The sequence below is a fragment of the Micropterus salmoides genome, unplaced genomic scaffold, assembly GCF_014851395.1.
Source record: "Micropterus salmoides isolate LMB-PRFRI ecotype aquatic unplaced genomic scaffold, ASM1485139v1 Ms_hic_scaffold_7, whole genome shotgun sequence".
NCBI lineage: Eukaryota > Metazoa > Chordata > Actinopteri > Centrarchiformes > Centrarchidae > Micropterus > Micropterus salmoides.
The window spans coordinates 23,920,338-23,940,733 of record NW_024044459.1 but is presented as its reverse complement, the minus strand read 5'-3'; the positions used below and the strand labels follow the sequence as shown (position 1 = coordinate 23,940,733).

The 20,396-nt window shown below is 40.6% G+C and overlaps 1 protein-coding gene across 4 annotated transcripts in view; it reads right to left on the bottom strand.

Annotated features, from left to right (window-relative positions):
• Positions 1–12,605, bottom strand: part of LOC119891356 — a 38,960-nt gene extending 26,355 nt beyond the window's left edge. For 3 of the 4 annotated variants that reach the window (XM_038702921.1, XM_038702922.1, XM_038702923.1), the window contains exons 1-6: positions 12,343–12,605; positions 6,291–6,392; positions 5,173–5,375; positions 4,536–4,702; positions 2,636–2,770; positions 2,108–2,196 (exon numbers count right to left, since the gene is read on the bottom strand). In XM_038702921.1, coding sequence (XP_038558849.1) covers positions 2,108–2,196; positions 2,636–2,770; positions 4,536–4,702; positions 5,173–5,375; positions 6,291–6,392; positions 12,343–12,381 — 735 coding nt within the window. In that variant the 5' untranslated portion in view covers positions 12,382–12,605. Of the gene's footprint in view, positions 1–2,107; positions 2,225–2,635; positions 2,771–4,535; positions 4,703–5,172; positions 5,376–6,290; positions 6,393–12,342 lie in introns of those variants that run through there. The other variant, XM_038702924.1, reaches the window with a different exon arrangement.
• Between the last annotated feature and the right edge of the window lie 7,791 nt (positions 12,606–20,396).

Genomic DNA, 20,396 nt, shown 5'->3' with positions numbered 1-20,396 from the left:
ATTGATATATTGTTTGAGAAACTGATAGAGATTTTTGACCTTACGGTTTCAAATGTAGTGCACATTGATGAGTAGATGCAAATGACACAGAAACATCCAGACAGGCGCTGTGAATTCTGAAAGAATGAAACTCCATTCATTCCCAATGTTCTCTTCCATAATAGAGGAGCACACAGACTGACTAATGTATGTTTGTACAGTATACGGAAATACATTAGTCAGTCTATACGATGTGTCCATATCGTTACACCAAACATACTGATGCTTTTTCTTCTGCTAACTAGGCAATCACAGACAGATTTTTTTACCCAAAATTTAACTCTGTCCTCTTTAACTGCTATCAAACACACACACACACACACACACACACACACACACACACACACACACAGACAAAAACACACTTTAACAAACACATAACACATAAACCATTAAAGACTAATTGAATCTAATTTATTTAGTTTTCTGGAAAGAATCATTTAAGGCAGAACTTCCCTAAGCCCCTTCAATAAATGACACTCTCATACCGTTTTACTCTCTTTTCAAACACAATTAAAAAATAATATATAATATATACACACTGCAAATGACATGCATATAAGGAGTTCATTTTGGAGCCCGATCTCAGGTCATTAGTAACCCACCATGACGCTGTGGAGTTGGAGGGTCCGCTGGCGACACAGAGGCCCCTGGCCATTTATTCTATATTAAGTCTCTAATGGGCCCTCTCTCTCGCTCTCTCTCTTTCTCTCTCTTTCTCACTCTCTCTCGCTCCCGATACACAGCATGTAGGCACAGTGCTGGTAAAATATGCACAGAAAGTCCGGTGCTCACACACAGACAAAGCCATTCAAATGAATGGTTATTTATTCGCTAAACGAGGATCTGGGTGTTTAATGTTCCTTGGACGTTAGGTAGTTTTCTGGGGGAGGCAGAACCATACCCCTACGGCTACAGACATCATTTATTTTACACATAGCCTAATACCACACACTAGGCACCAGCTGAGAAAAATGGGCTTTGGAAGTGAGAAGGAGATATAAAAGAAATAATGAATGATTTTTTAGGGGGGTAGTAGTGGCGGTGGGAGGGGGTGAATACATTAGAAGTTGCAGCAGGGAGAAAAGCAAGGGGTAGGCTTAAAGGCTTAAAGCACCCTCTGTGTGTGTATGTGTGTGTGTGTGTGTATGTGTGAGAGAGAGAGAGACTGGAAATGTGAGGAGGATGAACAAGAGAGTGACAAAGATAGAAAAGTCAACACAAACATTCCATGAATGTGTGTGAAAATGTGAGTATGTTTCAGTCTGTGTGTTGGATTTTAGGCTATCGAGGGGGGGCTCTCAGGCCTCCATCTGCATCTCATCCAAATGCAGAACATCACAACATCAGAGGGGCTCCTCTACATAACAACACCTCTCCAAAATGACACAGCGCAGGTGTGGTGTATCCAAAACATCAAAGCCATCAAAAGTAACTTTTAAAAAAATGAAACAGTGTTTTATTCTGTTTTATCAGGAACAAGTCAAAGTTTTTCTCTCCCTCTTGTTTAAAAGACTAGTTTGTAAGATTCGACAAGTGGACTGCAGTATATCCCTATATAATCACCATGACATATTAAAAAGCACCAGTCAAGCAGATCAGGCCATTAAATAAGAAATAAGTGTATTAATTTGCCAGTATTTCTATGTTTGCTCTTTTATCTTTATACAAAGCTTATGAATTTACATATTTTTAGTTGTTGTCATGTAATTAATTATATATAATGTGACACATTTAAAATATATTTAATAAAGTTGTAAATCTTTACATGTTAATGAGAAAAAAGGGTCTTTAAACCTTAAACTCTCTTCCAGTTAACATGATTTATCATCTGAGCTTCAGATAAATTAACTTTTCTTTATTGGGTTTTTGGCCTTGCACAGTTGGGTTCAATTTACTATAAAATAAATGAGGTTAGAATTAAACTCTCTTCAACATTTAAAGATTTAAATATTCAGTCATGTTTAAAAAAACACTATTTCAGTTGGTTTATATGTATGTTGTAATTGACTGAACAGAAACTAAATAGAACCAGGCATTTGGAGCTTTATTATGATAAATAACTTACATTATTATCTGTAGTCACTGAAGTGAGTGCTATGGTCATCTCGCCATCAGAAAACTCCTTCAGCTCCACAGTCAGCCGTTGCTCCAAGTCTGTATCCAGTCAGCACACACAAACAGACTAACAGTTATATAAAACACACACAAAAAGAATAGAAAACAATTCACAACAGAAACAGAAAAAAACACAAGCATCAATGCCCTCTCCAGAAGTGTGAGATAATTGAAGGTTGGAAAATGTGCCAGTCAGCAAAATGTGATACTACAGGGATTATACTGAACTTCTAGCAATCAGGCGACCTGACACTTCTGTCAGCAGCAGAACATGGAGAGAGCCTCCAATTATGGTAAAAGTGTCTGCTTTTTTGTTTAAAGCCCCCTACAGCTGTTATGTAATGCTGTTTATAATGATATAAACTGGGAAGATTTTAAATGACCTTTTACAAAATAACACAATATGCCTCAAATTACCAAAGGTCTACTCTACTGTGTTCAATTCAAGCCCAACTGCTCTGCATGTTCAACTACGCACCTTGTAGCTTCGCCAGATCACGCTGACCCGCAGTGACATCACTCCATTGCTCCAAGGATCTCATGATCTCCTCCAGTTGTGCTGACCGACGGCCGTGTTTGATCCACAAGGCTTCACTTTGCAGCCGCAAGGCCTCTGTAGACACATAAACACATATGGGTGCATCCAGCATGCACACTCTGGCTATTGTTCATAAATTCATATGAATTCAATGTATGTTCAATAATGAATGATTTCTGCTTATACAAGCCTGAACGTCTGGCTTAGGACAAATAAACAGCGCTGCAACACACTTTGGTCATAAGCCACGAAGAGCCACTTACATTAAGTGTTGTATTTCCCCGCGATATATTATCTCTTTACTGGATATTTTTTCTGAGTAGTTAGTTAGTACCTTTATGTACATATAAGGCCACTGTAAGCTATGATCAATCAATACTAATAATCAATAATGATCAATAAAAGTAATTAGTTACAGAATGCCCTTGCAACCTTTTGTGCCGAGTTGGACTCAATAAATAACATTGTTCCCTCATGCCACACTTTTAATGAAGTTTCTGAACATAAATTTGCCATCAAAGATCAGGGAAGAACACGAAAACTTCTGGCCAAAACTTTTGTCCTCTTAGTGAAATTCAGTTAGACCCTGTTTGTATACAGTGCCACCGCTGGGCTCCCACAGTGGTTAGTAAATCAGTCACATTTAATGAAAGGCAACATTTGATGATCATGATCATCATATTAAATGATCAAATATTTGAAATGTTGTGCTATCACATATTTCCTATTGGTGTCATTTTAATCAAAACACAAACATATGCAGTTTGCATAAAATGCACAGTACAACTGTTCATGCATATTTATAATTTTTAAAAATAAGCTGAAATATTGTTAAAATAGCCATAAATAGCCAGTGGCCAGCTCAGTATACAAGGTCATTAAAGCTGTATATGTCCTCTGGTAACATTTCTTCAGACAGGGCTTATGATGATCAGGAATTGATTTGAGCTATTTGCCTCTTTAGTAATCAATGAACCTGCCAGTGCCATGCACTGTCCAAAGAACTTTCACTAAGAAATATGAGAGCTCTCCCCTTTTCTGTCTGTGTATCTGGACTCTACTTCACTCCTTTCCTCTCACTCCATCCACCATTATTCACATTTCCACTATGTGTACATCACAGTGAGAGACAAAGAGAAAAAGCAGCAGAGCGTTATTGAACAGAGATCAGTCATGTCTCCCGCCCAACATTTACACAGCCGCTAAACATTGACAACTGGAGTACCTGTTTTGCAGGCTGTTTAACTGACTTAACAACACACACACACACACACACACACACACACACACACACACACACACACACACACACACACACACACACACACTGCAAATTCACCACTCCATCTCTGTTTTTTCTCTTAGGAGTTTAACTGATGTAATTTGAATTATTACAATGCAGTAAACCATCTATAATATATATATGTTATTGATCATTAATATTATTTGACCAAAACCAACACAGACACACATTCTGTAGTGAGACTGGAGAGTTTTACCTCTCATGCATACATACAGTAGACACAGTTTTGTTCTCTTCCCCTCTACTTTTTACTATTTTCTTGTAACTTTTCTTACTTTAGTGGGAAAATATGACTACCTGGCAAAACAGAAACAACTTAACAAACTAAACTAACTTAAGTAACAAAAGAGTCACACTATGGGACTCTGTGTGTCTTTCTGCACTCTCCCTTACTCACACTCACCACCCCTCATCTCTCTCTTTCTCCATCTCTCCTGGTGGGTGTTAAGCGAGTCATGTCAGGGGATTTGTGTGTGTCCTCCTTCATCGCCCCATTACTCCCCCTGGGGGGAGGGGGGGCGCCCGCACCTCTCTCACCTCCGAGAGTCTCACCCAGCGCTACTCCGATGTGCTCTGGTGCCTCTTGAAGAATCTCCCTGGCGACTGTTGTCACCACAGACGATGCCCCATCATCCCCTGCGTCCCGCTGCCTGTCGTGATGGACCACTCGCAGGATGCTGGACTCCAAAGTGTGATACTCAGAGCTAGGAGAGTCAGAAGACGGGGGTGAAGGAGATATGGATGGCTGCAGGGCAAGGAGTGATGATTGTGAGGTATTTGCATAAATACAACTCCCCTTTGGGTCATGAGTGGTGAAAAAAGGCAGGCCTGAGATACACACCCAAACATACTCTCAATCTCATTTTTGCATCAGCAAATACAGTCTTCTCAGCCAGAACCCACGGTGTCCGCATATGTTTGGGGTCTGCATGTGTGTGTGTGTGTGTGTGTGTGTGTGTGTGTGTGTGTGTGTGCTTCAGTGTCACCTGTAAACACATTAATCATTGTTGGTCCAGTGAAATATAAAACATCCTAAATCTACAGAACCTGCTTTCAGGTAAGATTTTAATATCATCCCTGGTGTCTCATCAGTAAATGAGTTAAGGATTAACTAAAGTTATCTAGAAGCTGGTGTATGTGCTTGAACATGATTTGCATATGCGAGTGTGTTTACCTATCCAGCAGTCCATCTCTCAGCAGAGTGAGTGAGAGTTTTCCGGTGTGATGAAGCTTCACAAGGTCTACATCCTCCCTCCACAGAAGCGAGCTTTCACAAATGTTCGCCCTATGCAGATACCTTACTGTCTCCCCGGGCAACTCAGCGTCACATCGCCGGCCGCTCAGCACTGGCACACACACTCCGCCTGACGGTTCCTTCTGGAGCACACATACACACACGGTACATGACACCAGACACATTTAAAAATGACACAAACAGACCTGGAGTCAGATGTTCCCACAAAGTTAAGCTACTAGCATGTTTTTTTTTATTAAAAATATAAAATGCAGTATTGCATGATGTACAAAAAGTATACCATATATAGAATACTAATATGTTTTACCACTATAGTGAAAATATCTTTGTGAGCACAGTGAAACTAAGGGGGACTGGCTCAAACTTAAGAGCATCCCAGTGGAACAGATGAATCTCTAAAGTGAAGTGAAAGGCATTTTCATAGTGGACCACATTTAACTTTATTTGATGCATTTTAGTTGTTCCGCCCTGCCAATTCATCATTTAGCATATGATATATTTGCCAAGGTAGCACTTTTACTGAATGCCAGCTGCTTTAAATCTTTTGTATATTTCCATTAATATAGTGGTTCATTGGGCAAACAGCCAGATAAAGCCATAACAATGTTCCCAGTTTTCATATAGGTGGTACTCAAACAGAGCAGTAGTGATTTGCACAATGTCTGCTACTAAACATGAAACATTAACACAAATCAAACCAACAACAATGTGTAAGTACAGATTTGTTTGCTAACTTCATAGGCTGAACAGTATAATCGAACAACACAGTATGCTATGGTATTCTAAATATTATTATTAGTATTAAACAGTATACTATAATCTAGTTTGTAGTTTATAGTATTTAGATTTAGTATATATTATGGATTTGGGACACAGTGCATGTTTTTAAGTAACAATATCCTTCATAAGAGTTGGCTCAACTATAGATAAAACTGACTCGACTTGAACACTTCGACTTTAACCGTCTGAAAACGTTTTTTTTCTTCTTCATTTTATGTAGAAAACACATGCACACAAGCAGACAGAGTTCATGTTACCTGGCTGAGGTGTAGTGCTAAGCACAGTGTCGCGGCCACAGTGTCAACATCTGGCTCTGGTCCGCCTAAAACAGCATGGATGGGATCCTCTAATGCATCTGCCTGGAAACATGCACACAATCATACACGGTTATTGCTAGGTGGCTTTTATATTTCTAAAAAGGCTTGCCATGACATCATTCTGTGATACTTAATCTCTTGTTTTCCAACATCCAACTAAGGAAGCAGGTAACATCACTATGCAGGTTCGATTTGATAGCAGATATAACCGTATCACTTGAAACTCCTTGAGCCAGCATAACTATGTTAGGCGACTACAGCATTTTAAAACCAACAGTATGCATTAAAAATTAAATAACGGTGCAGCAAGGTTTGCCACATGCTTGAAAGAGAATACGATTCAATATGCACCACACTAGAGGCAAAATCAGTTGTAACAGCAAAACAACTGCCTATAGTTTTTCACTTCTAACTCAGAGTAACCCGCTTTATCAGCGTAGTGATGAGTTCCATTAATTTCACTAAACAATGCAGACAAACACTCCTCATTTATGTTAAGTGGACATTAATGACAGCTCCATTACAGAGATTAAACGTTCATCTCTGGGTGAAAAAGGCAGAAAATTAAGTTTCTCCCTTCATTTATTGAGTCTTGGTATTAGATCTTAATAGAGCAGATATTTTATGAAGCCATTCCTGACTTTCATAGACTGATTCCAGCATTGGTATTTAAAAACAGGTCTTTACATAGACTTACAGGGGGGCCACGCATCTAAAGGTTGGGTCTCTGGAAATTCAACATTTGTCTTTGTGAGAAAAAACTTTTAAGAAATTCATAACAGCATAACAGAAATTAGCACTATGTGTGTCCGCATTAATTACACTCTGAAAGTGCGATCGTGTTTGATAATTGGGAACAAAAATATAACAAAAACCTCAGCTTTTCTCTGTTCTGTGTCAATCTATAAAGTTGTATCTAAAACAGATAAGCTGACTCATTGCCCTGCAGCCTGCACCATTAATCAAGAAACAAAATGTGGACACAATGAATATCCTGTCAATCTGTAGCTCATCTTAATGGGCTTGTAGGATGCTCTGATGTGGATGGAGCAGTGGAGGGGAAGAAGCAAGTTTACAAAGACAAAGACCAGTAGGAAGATTTGACTATTCATGTTTTCTGGCTAGATTCTCCCAGGTAGCCCAAATGGACAACATTACAGTCACAACCCTCTTATCACAGGCAACATACCAATGGTTTTCTATGTTTTAGCCCATTTACTACAATTGCATACTGTACTTTACAGTACTGTTGTCCTTTTTTAAAGGATAAGGAGCAGAAGAGCTTTGTTCATATCCAAGCAATGTTGTTGGAATATAAAACCTGGAAATCAAGAATAACATTTTAGGAGGAATTACAAAAATTAATTGGCAGCAGCTGCTACCTTCTTGTCTGTAAGCAGTGATACTAACACATCTCCAGGTTAAGATGGGTCACTATGTGTACAGTTGTTTTGCATGTGAAACATGCGCAGCTAGCTAGACGTTATCGAATGACAATGAATTGTGAGTCAGTCACAAGCCATGAGTTCCATGAGATGCTTTTCATCTAAAAACAAAGGTCTCTGCCTGTTAATTTCATACTACACGCAGAAATTGATGGAAGTCAATGGCTCATTTGAAAGCAGAAAATCAGCCGGTAGTAATAAAGTAATAAAGTAAATGGGTAGTAAATGGGTTAAACATTCAAAACATAGTATTCTGAGCCCCGCAGATGGCAATGACTTTTAACTTTTATTTAATTGAGCAATCCTGCTTTCTCGAATATCACCCTGGAAGCTAAGCTAACACTTAGTTAGCACATTTGTTGACATGTCTAATATATAATGGAGTCGAGGGATTTAAGGGAGCTTAATGCCGGGGATAGATGAATAAAGTACTGGTAATAATGCATACGGAATGGAGTTAATGTCTGGTTTCTGTTCATAGGGCCTCACTATCGAGGCCAAGTGGATAAATGAAATGAGGGGAGAAGAAATGAGAGGCCAAAGCACAGGGAGGGAGGGGAGGAGAGAGGTTAGACGCTGTTGATTAGACTGAGAATGAGAAAGGAAGGAGTGCAGTGAAATTGGTGGAAGGAGGGCAAAGATTTTGAAGAGAATTAGGAAAAAGGGGGCTGAAATATAAGGAGTATGGGCAGCGGATTTATAAGTCACACATGAAAGAGGTTCAAGAAAAATTAACAGGAAAAAAGGGGGATATACAGGTGAAAAAAAACTGATAGGGAGAAGAAAGAAAATAAGTAGAGTGAAAATTTAAGGCAAAGATGTGGAAAATGGAGGGAGAGAACACTATGAAGAGAAAATTGGAGGTGGAACAGAAAGAGGAGGTGTGTGAGAGAGAGAGAAGGAGAGGGGGAAGAGGCCTGTTCCTTCAAATCAATACTAGATAGAAAGGAAGCGATGCATTAGCAGGAGAAAAGGCCGCTCAGTGTCTGTTATACTGCAGCGGAAGAATATCAGTGTGCGTGTGTGTGCACGTGTGCACGTGTGCACGAGCATGCATTGGCCATCTGATATCCTTCAATTGGAGTGCATTCAACCTCTCTCCTCTCCCCTCTTGGTCATCGCAGGCCATGTTTGGAATATATTATGAATTTAGATGCCCAGCTGCATCAATGTATATTTTCAGCCAAATTTCACTCTGAAATGAGGAGATTTACTCAATAACAGTAACTGGTCCTTGTGTAAAACCCGTGGGGCAGTTAAATACAACCTTTATATTTATTCTGATAAAAGTAAATGTTTACATTTGTGGTCTTTGCAACCATTGGAGCAACTGGAGGCTGTCCAAGCACATCAGACTGAAGTCAAGGAAACACATCAGCAAATCACCAGTCCATAACACACCGACATCTCTACTAAACATATCTATGGGAGTCCTAACAAACACCTGAAATGAATGTCTCTATACAGTGAGAAAAAAGTGAAGGCCCCACAGGAAATCCCCTCAACACAGGCAGAATAACTCCTGAACCTGGGCTCAGAATGAGAAGTAAGTTCTTCTTGCTGTGCAGTGTGTATCAGCCACTGAGCCACAACAACACCATTTACATAATGTACATCCATAGATTAATACTTTTTGGGAATTTTTCATTTCCAAATATATCTAGGATGCCTTAGAGTATAATTTACACAAAAAAGAAGAAAACACTTGATTTCTGTGAATAATGTTTAGTGGAACAATCACCACAGACTTAAACTTATGAAAGATGGTTAATTTAGTTTTTTATATTATATTTTGGTTCAGTCATGCTAATAAATGCTTTTACTGCTTTTCAAATGATTGTACTTTCCATAGCCAACCTTCGTTTTCACAACAGGAATGCCTAGAAAGACAGTGAAGGCAGTATGGACCTTTATCATCTAGTCCTTTGTTTCAACATCTCACTTATTAAGTGCTGTAGTAAACATTTATTGGGATGAATAGTAATGTTAGCGCACCCTAGTCACACATAGCGTTTACCATCCATCCATCGTCAACTGCTTATCCTGCGTACAGGGTCGCAGGGGCTGGGTCGCAGGGGCTGGAGCCAATCCCAGCTGACATTGGGTGAAAGGCGGGGTACACCCTGGACAGGTCGCCAGTCCATCGCAGGGCCACACATAGACGAACAACCACTCACACTCACATCCACACCTAAGGACAATTTTGGAGAAATATCTTTGGATGGTGGGAGGAAGCCGGAGCACCCGGAGAGAACACGCAAAGTCCACACAGAAAGACCGGGGCAACCGGGCGCCGCCCACATAGCGTTGACCTATTCTTTTAAATACTTTGGAATGATTTTTATACTAAGAAAAGCCAAAAGCAAATATCAAAGTGGTCCTAAAACCCTATTTGGGTGTGTTTGTGTATTAGTGTGCAGGCTGAGAAGGACAGATGGTGGAAGTCCACTCAGCACATTGCTTCAGCTCTACGCCAAAAGATGGGAGAGTGAAGGAAGGAGAGCGGTGGAGCTATACAGAGAAAAACTGAGATAGAAAGAAATACAGGATCAGTAGGCACTAAGAGCCAGGCCAATTAGAGGTATGGATGTTCTGGACGGTGGCCATCCAGAGAGTAGAGTGAGTGAGAGAGAGAGGGAGAATGACAGAAAGTAGAGAGTGGTCAGCAAAAGAGAGAACCATCAAAGTACTTGGAGGAATGAGATAAAGCATGTCTGTGTGCCCCGGGTGTGTGTGTGTGTGCATGAGAGAGAAATGGTTGATAATCATGACATGTGTTACACTTTATCTGCGGCCTCCATAACACTCATCAGTTGCCCTCCTTATCACTCAATTACCCTGCTGTGCTCTGATCTGCGAATGTGCTTCTTTGATCTTTTCTTCTCCTCAGCCTTCCCTATATCCAAGATAAAAGCCCTTAACCTCTTTAAATTTCATTCCAGACAGGCTGTTCATATGCATGTTTGTATTGTACTGACAGACACCTGTTTACATGAATAAACTGAATATTCTGAATACTGTAGCATTGCTGGAAATATAATTAATCAAGAAAATAATGAAAACACAAGCATGTATCCTGTGTAATATCAACAATGTATGAAATATGAGAGCATATTGGGGTACATAGTCAACATTTTTACTCCAGTATCCCCAAATCAGCTTTTGTGCATATGCTCACTATCACCCATACAGTATATTATTACCTAAATTTCTTGTAAGTGTAAAGTTTGGACTTTATTGGACAATATATGGACCTTACTCTGGTGGTGACAAACAGTACAAGGTACAAAGAGATTGCACATACACGTCTTTATCTGCTCAAGAAGATTAGGTGATATGATTGAAAGCTCTTAGAAAAGCTACTAAATGAACTTTAAGGTGAGATTGTTTTGTCAACTGCTGAATAAGGAATGACCAAGCTTCTCTAAAGTGGAGTGAGTTAAAATGAAATCTGAACATTTACAATTCTATGACAAACACATGTGAATAAATATTCTTTGGATCTGATTGTAGGTTGATTCAATAACCAAAACAGCAAAATCATTCATATTTGAAAGTCACTGAATAATAGTGTGTGTGCTCTTCAGGGGCCAACAGAAGGAGACAAGGAGTTATTTCTGATCAATTCCCGATATTGACTGGCGCCTGGGCATATTCTCTCCAGAGCAATAAAATGAAAAAGACACAGTATTAAACTCAGCCAAAATATAAAGGCAAAGATGCAGGACTGCCAATATCAACTGGGCACTGAGTCATTACAAATACTCTTTGGAGGGGCGTGAGAATATATGTTCATAGCTCAAAACCTTCGGAAGATACTGTCATGGCCATGTACTGCAACTGATAATATGGTCATGCCACAAGCACATGTAGAAAGAGTGGTTTAGGGGCTCTACAGCCCATAGCCTCAAGGTACCTGCATTATCCATGACAGACCCCCTAATGTGAACATCTGTGTTGCAGTGCACTCCTGACAGACCAAATGTATACAGGCCAAGACTGTATACAGACACATAGAAAAATAATATAACCACATATTTATAATCTATAATAATATACAAGTATGAGTGCCCCAAAGGCTCCAGTCATTTAGTCTATATAAGTTAGTATTTAGTTAGTATTTGCATGAGGCTTTTATATGTGTGACTAGATATTCAGTCCTGGATCAAATGCAAATTATGAGTCAGTATCTGCAGAGCAACCATATCAGGGAAGGACAGCCTTTGGCTAAACTTGTTGATGTCATGCCTCCCCCTCATTAGAAATCAGCTCCTCATTCAAATTCACACACTGATGTTCCTGTAAGCACAACGAGCTTATTGTATGGGACCAAACACGCCTTCCTTTCCCCTGTACTGTCATATTGTCGTTCTACAGGTGCTTGGGGTACCGAAGGGACGTGAGAGGCTTTTTTGTTTGCTTTTTGCCGTGAGCTTTTTCAGCAACAGGAACGCAGCCTGTAGCACAGCAGTATCATCCTTCCCGTCATGGTCTCATTCATTACACCCACAACCTGGTTTTAACGCCGCTGAGGGCTCTCAACTCACCCCGAGTCTGCTCTGGACCCTCCGCAAATACTCTTCCATGTCGGCCTGCGTCGCTACGGTGTCGCTGCAGATCTCTCCATAGACCAAGTTTCGACAAATGCTGGTGTGTGTGTGTGTGTGTGTGTGTAGGCTATGTGTTTTTTTCTCTCTGCTTCCGAGTCCCCCGCTGTGCTCGCACTGCAGCACTCTCTGTTGCTTGTGTGTGCCGTCGGTCCTCCCCTTCTCTACGGGGTGAACCCACAACACCGAGCAGTGGGTGTGACGGCAGGAAGAGGAGATCCGACGGAGGCGCGCACCGTGATTCAACCGCGCTCCCTGCGGTAGGGAGCCCCCACCCCACCCCCACGCAGACACAACCTCAGCGTCCACCAATGACAAAAAAACACAGTGAATGTAGTGAATAATAAATAGTAGCGCTCCAGCACCACGGACAGCAACCTCTTATTTTGCCAGTGGCTTTAGTGTTGATTTCAGCACCTTTACAGTTGTGGTGCACAGAAGATGAAGAAAAAAAAGAAAAACACGTTTTTGCCGCAATATGATCACAACCGCAGCCAGAATCGACGTGCACTGCAATGCCTTTCATTCGTGTGTGTGACAGGAAGCACTTTAATTAATCTGAAATGTTAAAGGACCAGAGAAAACAGAGAACACCCGAAGACAGAAACACACTCTCTCTCTCTCTCACACACACACACACACACACACACACACACACACACACACACACACACACACACACACACACACACACAATGTTAAGTCGCCAAATTTAATGTTCAAAATGGACAAGGCATTTATCTTGGGTCAGGGTCCCATTGGAGTTTTCTGGATCTATTTTTCTATCAATTTCTTACAAGTTGTCTAGAAGTTAGATGCACTATGTCCAGATGGTCAAATGATCAGATACAAGCCAGGCTTCCAACATTCAATTCACAACCTGCCTTATCTGCCTTGACAAATTTGCAGTCAATCAAATTACCAAAACCCACTGACATGCGATGAACCTGGAGCTTTCCGGGCACCTGGAGGTCTGGGACACCTAGGCAGTTGTCTGTTTTATCCTGCTGGTAATCCAGCCTTGTCAGTTGTAAGCCTCAATGCCCTCCTAGCAGGGTGAAACCCTTGCAAATGGTTCAGAACGCAGCAGCGCGTCTGGTTTTTGATCAGCCCAAAAGGACTCATGTCACTCCATTACTCAGTGACCTCCACTGGCTCCACGTGGCCTCCAGAATCAAATTCAAGTCACTAATGCTTGCATACAGAGTGACTACTGGGTCTGCATCCATCTACCTAAACTCCATAATACAAGCATACGTTCTTTCTCGCCCGCTACGCTCCTCCAACAAACGCCGCCTGGCTCTGCCATCCCTTCACACAAAGCAATCCCAGTCCCAGCTATTCTCCTCTGTGACACCACGATGGTGGAACGAGCTACCACACGCCATTAGAGCAGGGGCGTCCCTCTCTAACTTCAAGAAGCTCTTGAAAACTCATCTCTTCTGAAAACACTTCCTCTTATAACACCTCTAACTCCTAACCTCTAACATGCACTTCCTGTGCTCTTCTTCTTCTATCCCCTACAATGATCTTGTATTGATTGCACTTTTTGTTAACTCTTACTTCCTTCTCTAGGTATTTACCCCATTGATGTGATATGTACTATGAGCTCTTACTAGTATTTATTGCTGCTCCTACTAGTATGTATTGTCAGTTGTAGATCTGTATTTGATGCTCTGTTGACGCTTGTATGTTGTTCCTCAAATGTAAGTCGCTTTGGATAAAAGCGTCTGCCAAATGAGTAAATGTAATGTAAATGTAATGCCTTGACTGCCAAAATTAAATTACCTTAATTATTACCTCTTGGAGTCGACACAACAGTTAATCCCACATTGACAAGTCACAAATGCAGCCAAAACACTTTGGATCACAGGGTCCATTCTTGTACCAGAACACTATTGTAATTCATTTACATCTTACTGGAATGTACATGGTGCCTCAATTAATGCAGTATCACAGTTATCACTAAACAACATTGTTCAAAGTTATTAACTGCTCATGTAAAGTCTTTGGCTGCTGACAGACTTCCCTGGTGGGTGACCCAATTGATTTTCCTTCTTCAAGCCACTCTTTTGGTAGCTGTAGAGCATCTCTGCCAACATCTGCACTCATTCTTCCTCCAGAAACACATCCAGACCCTGCTCTGCTATAGACTGCCCAGAGTCACGTGGAAATGTCTATGGAGATCACTTGCATTTATAAATATTAAGTCCCAGGGGGTCCGTAGCAGTCCCTAGAAATTGATCTCCTTCAACACATAACCCTTGAGAAGTCTAGGTTCTAATCAGAAACATTACAGACTTCAGGAGCACCTTCTAAGCCCATGCATAGGTGGGTGAATGGGGGAGATGTGAATGACAGTGTCCTTTTCATACTGAAACACCAATACCCTACATACATCTCTGGGTAAGCGCCATTTTAAACATGATCTTAAGGCTTTATTGGATGATTCCAAATGAAAAGACTTAAGACTTATGGGAAAGAACATTTCTTTTAAAAAAAGCACAAGCAAAATTTTACTCTGCATCACCTTTACAACAAAAATCAGTGCTGGTTTTAAAACTCATTCTATTGTGTTTTCAGGCTTGGACTTTAATCTGATCTCCTACAGGCACTGTATAACTAGAAATAGAGTGCACAAACATAAAAGACCCCATTCTCACAGGAGCATCTCAACTTTGACCAACCCCATTATTAAAACCACAAGAACTAAACTATCTCCTACTCTGTCTACTTCTAAAAGCTGCCTCGTCTTTTCCATCTGTGAAGTGTCCAATGGCTGCGTGTTAACAATGTGTTCGCTAGCAAACTGATAAGAGGATGCTGTGACACACAGATGCAGCAGCCTACTGACTGAAATAGAAATTTAGCAGTGCTGGCAAACCCTACCTTTTGCATTTGGCTACAAGTTTCCATCCAAATCACACCGTCTGTCCTCTCTTGCAATACACCTTAGAAAGAATCTTTTTGCATGTCTGATCCATCCCTGGCAATCTTCCGCAGATATGTCCAGATATCCAACATTCACTGCGTCTGATCATAGACATCAGGCAGGTAGTCATAAACTTTCCATCTCCACAAAGAAAATAATTCATCTGGGGGCCTCACGTGCCCCCTTTTCACACCTGGCACAAATCATATGTGTCATCAATTCATAGAGATCATCAAGGAATGAAAATAGGCACTCAGTATTGTCCAAAGGCCAGTTCATGCATTTTTATTTATTTTTCTTTCTCTTGAGATGTAGACGTAGCAGAATGTAGAAAATTGCTCTCTAATGTACAGTATTTGTGTGTTATTTTTAGTTTGGAATGTCAGTGTTTAAAATGGAGTTCATGAAATTTGAAATATGTTTTTGTGTCAAAGCAATGAAAAGTGATCTACAGTTCAGTGTTCTGTGAAGAGCTTGACTCAGCAATTTTAACAAACTGTAATCACACGATCAGAGTAAATGACAAAAATTTTCTTATAAGTGATCATAAAAGGACAATCAAAAACGTTTAATACTGAACACACATTAATAAATTCCACATACAGTAACATGTTCTCGTGTGTGCGTGCGTGTGTGTTTTTCACTATTACTGTCTTTGGCTTTTAGTTCTGTTCCACATTCGTTGGAATCCATCATAGCCTAACTCCCCAACTGCAGTGGGAAATATGAGCATGTTTAAAAGATGCTGTGGTTTCCCATGGTTTTACAGTAATGGAGGCTGTGTTAGTGTACTATCAATGTGGAGAGTCAAAAGGTCTGTGTACTCTCAGACCAGAGTCAAGCTAGACATAATCAATATGACTTCCAGTCACAATCTTCAGAATAAAAGCTTTCTTGATGCACCACAACACCTGTCCTCTTTCCCCAAACATGGCTTTGTTATTTTTACCCTTAATTTGTAATTTATTTCCAGGATGCCTTCCTTAAATCCATTAAACAATAAGCCAGAACTTGTTAAATAAAAACTGGTAATATTCAGCCAGGAAGAGAAAGCAACAGGGACACTGATACTTATTCCCGAGCAAGACATTTTTAATTTGAGATCAACTGAGTCATGTTCCTGATGCAAAACACAACATGTCCTTTACCTGCGATATAATAAATATGAATTAATGAGATGTCTCAATCTCTTTCTTTTCCTGTGTTGAGGTAATGTAATGAGTCATACAGACAATGTATTGTTGTTGTACTTATATTGTGAGACACCTAGTCTACAGTTTGCCTAGTTATGGAGTACAAGGTTAATATAAGGTTTGGGGTACATAAGGTTCAAGGTTTTCCTTTGAGAACTGAAATGAGCTTCTGTATTGATTCTCATCTCGATGAATGACTGCTGTGAATGGAGCAACTGACAACAACTGACTGCCTGTATGTATGGTGTAGTTGCCCTCTATTGCAGCAGTATCACAGCTAGTTTGATGAAATGGACTCTACTTTAATACCTATGATAAAGGAAGAATACCCTCACAGTCTGTAAAAAGGCAGAGATGAAGTCACAGCTAGTGGATTTAAACACTACTTCAGGGTTGCTCTTGTGGCTCACAAAGGATAGGCCTATATACATATAAACAGAAGAGGCATATGAGTCATTTTACGGAAGTTCAGTTTAGTGGGTGGTTGGTTGATGAGAGCTCTTAGACAATCTATGAGCATGTTATGAGTACAGGTTACAAATCCTTCAAATTTGTTTGGGCTGTGTTCAGTGAGAATACTGGCAATGTGAAAGATATGTTTATACAAGTTACAGGGCCAGAAAAGGTATGGATGGAGAAGCTTCAGAGCCTCCATTGATGTCCCTCTAAATTAAGTTACAGAAAATAAAACAGAAAGTACGTAGCCATCATCAATGAGGAAGTGTGTGTGAAGTATGGTGAACTGTACAAAGGTTGTATTAGTACCACAGCCTACAGTCCTTTCTAACAAGAAATACTAAAGGAAATAACACACAGTATTTCCCCTGTTACTTTCATCAAATCGCTCTTAATTGTTCTCATCAAAACAAACAAACTCATACTGGTAATCCTGTCATGTATCTTGCGTGTGTGTGTGTGCACGGCCATGTGTTTATTAATGTTTTTATGTCCTGGTGGGGAATGAATGCACACTAACTGATGGGGACTAGTATCTCTGTGGGAACAAAAACAGAGGTTCCCACAGGTAGACACTGCTTTTTTAGGGTTAAGCCTTGGTTTCAGGGTTCAGGTTATGAGTTAAGGTTAGTCATGTAGTTGTGATGTTTAGTAAGTCAAGGTAAGGGGCTTGGGAATGCATTATGTATATGAAAGGTCCCCAGAAATCTCATCTACAAATGCATGAGAACAAATGTCTTGTGTGTGTGCAATGCTTTTTTTTCAGTGAGTGAATGATCACAAAAATCTTTTAATAGAATAAAAGATCCAAAATCCGTTTTTTTACCAGAAAGGCAGGATTCTGCATGTGCTTTTCATAAAGCATATTTTTATCACAGGTTGATCTTTTTTGTCATTGTCAACTCGAATGAGAAATGTTTCATTAGGTTTGAACAAAAGAGAGGAACAATTACAAATCTGGTGGACAATAATTATTCATTTTGTTCTGGTGATGGTTTTCTTATTATTGTTCTGGAAGTTTGGGAAGAATGCAAGACTCAAAGCTTTACATAAGTTTGCCACTGTGATGAATGATGATGATTTAGTTTTAACTGAGCTGACTGAGATAACTCTTGAAGGCAACAGGCAGACACACTGCAGCTTTGATCCATTAATGTTCCTGCCTGCTCGCTCTTTTATGGGGAAAGGAAAAGATCTGTCGTAGTTTGCCTCTAAATAATTTCCCATTACACAAGTAAGGTTTACAGCGTCTGCACAACAGTCCTAAACTGGTTTAATTTTCCATTGAAAACAATAGGCCTCGCTAATTGATTTTAATGGCTCTCTCCGTGACGATGCGTCCCTTATGACTTGAAGAGAGGTCTTTAAGATTATTATTATTAGTATAATTGCCATTACCCCCACACTTTCCCTTTGTGAATGGGAGACAGAGAAAGAATATCTTTGCCCTTAAGCTGAACAAATAATTATTAGAGACAGGAAACAAACAGACGACCGTCACTCACATGCGCGCCTACACACGCACGCACGCACGCCCGCACACACACACACACACACACACGCTCCACCTTAGACTAGACCCCCTCCTGGCGACCCTCATTCCCTCTGCCGCCCTCTTCGTGCAGCGTGCCGCTTGTAATTTATGCAAAATTAATTGATACATCTTTTATAATTGATGTGCTGTAAACTTAATGAGTAATTTATGTAATTAGTCAATTAAGGATAATTCCAGCATATGTTCCGTATGCCCAGAAGGTGTGCTTTACAACTAGTTATTTGTCCAGGAGTTGGGCGCAGGCGAAGACTGCCATAGACTACCTAATTAATTTTGTTATGCAGATCAGCCATGGTGTCTATTTAACGGCCCCCTTTGTGAAAACAGATTTAATATTGATCTTTCCCGGGCGTTTAAAGAGGATGCTTTTACCCGCGTTGGCCTCTGAGGGCCTCAGAGTTTCAAAACTCATTTTTCAGGCGCCAGGAAAACAATTACGCAAAGTAAAAACACACACACACACACACACACACACACACACACACACACACACACACACACAAGCACAACATCGAACGTCTTTTCTGCAGTGAAAATATACCTAAATGTTAACTCTTTTTCAAGCGAAGTGTCACTAAAAAGTGATTTCCCTTACAATAATGTCTTTAAAATATGCTCTCCGTCGACACAGTTGACCTTTTGAGTGGGCTTGAAGGAGACGTAACGGAAGAGATGCACCGGCTAATTAATTGCACAGTTTTGAATATTCATACCTAATACAGCGAGCTTGCCCTTAATTACATTGTTGGACTTCTCTCCTAGGAGGCTAAATCACGGAAGGCTTAATTATTGTAATGTATTCGGGGGCCCACCGGGGCACCGGGGAAGACAGGAGCCGTCAAGGACCCAGTCATGACACCTGGCTGGAAAAAAAAAATATACTGTATAGGGGAGCAGCTTTTGTTGTTCTCCGCTGAACAGAATTCAGAGCAGGAGATGAAGTTTGTTTACATCCTTGTAGGATTCACCGGAGAGTGTTTGAACAGACAGACAGCCGCCGGACTCCCCTCTCAGCAATTAATCAACAACAGCGCCCCTCTCTCTCTTTTTCTGTGTGTGCTTGAGTTTGTGTGCGTGCTTGTGTAATTGAGAGCAGAATAGAAGAGCACTGATGATTGTGCGCAAAGGAAGACATGATTTATTGTTTGCAAAGTCTGAAAGTGCAGTCGAGCAAATTTAACAGAGTTTGTATTTAGGATGTATTCCATTCTTTACTATTTATTTCCTCAAGTGAAGTAAAGGTGGCAATTCAAAGCCACATTCAATCTCATGGTTATTTCAATCAAATAAAAACAGGCATTCAGGCATTCAAACTGACTGACTGCTTTTCCCCCTCTTATTTTTATACCATAGAGGTCAAAGGTCAGAATCAGATACAGAGGATCATTCATGCAGCTATTGGGGATTAGAAAACTTGCTGAAAGACATTTAGAAGAAATGTCCCTTTGAACACACTGTAGTGGTTAAAACCAACCACCGCGGTTATTTTCTGTCCCTGTGTACTTTAGGCAGGATGCTGTGATTGGTAAACAGGAGATTAGAAGCAAATGCGTATGTTAAACGTACCATCCATCCCTCAATGTATTAATTTCTTTACCCCATCTCTCTCTCTCTCTCTCTCTCTCTCTCTCTCTCACACACACACACACACAAACAAACGTACACGCGCGCGCGTGCTCTTCCCTCCCTGTCCCCAAGTGTCTGGATAATAGATAATAGAGCCAGCGACCTGCAGGGGTCTTACAAAAACGGCGCTCGGCGAGTGGGAGCATCGCACAAGAGGAGAGGAGCACACACCACACACAGACAGCGAAGCAAACTTGCCCCTCACATCCTTCAACCGCCGTGGAAACAGGGG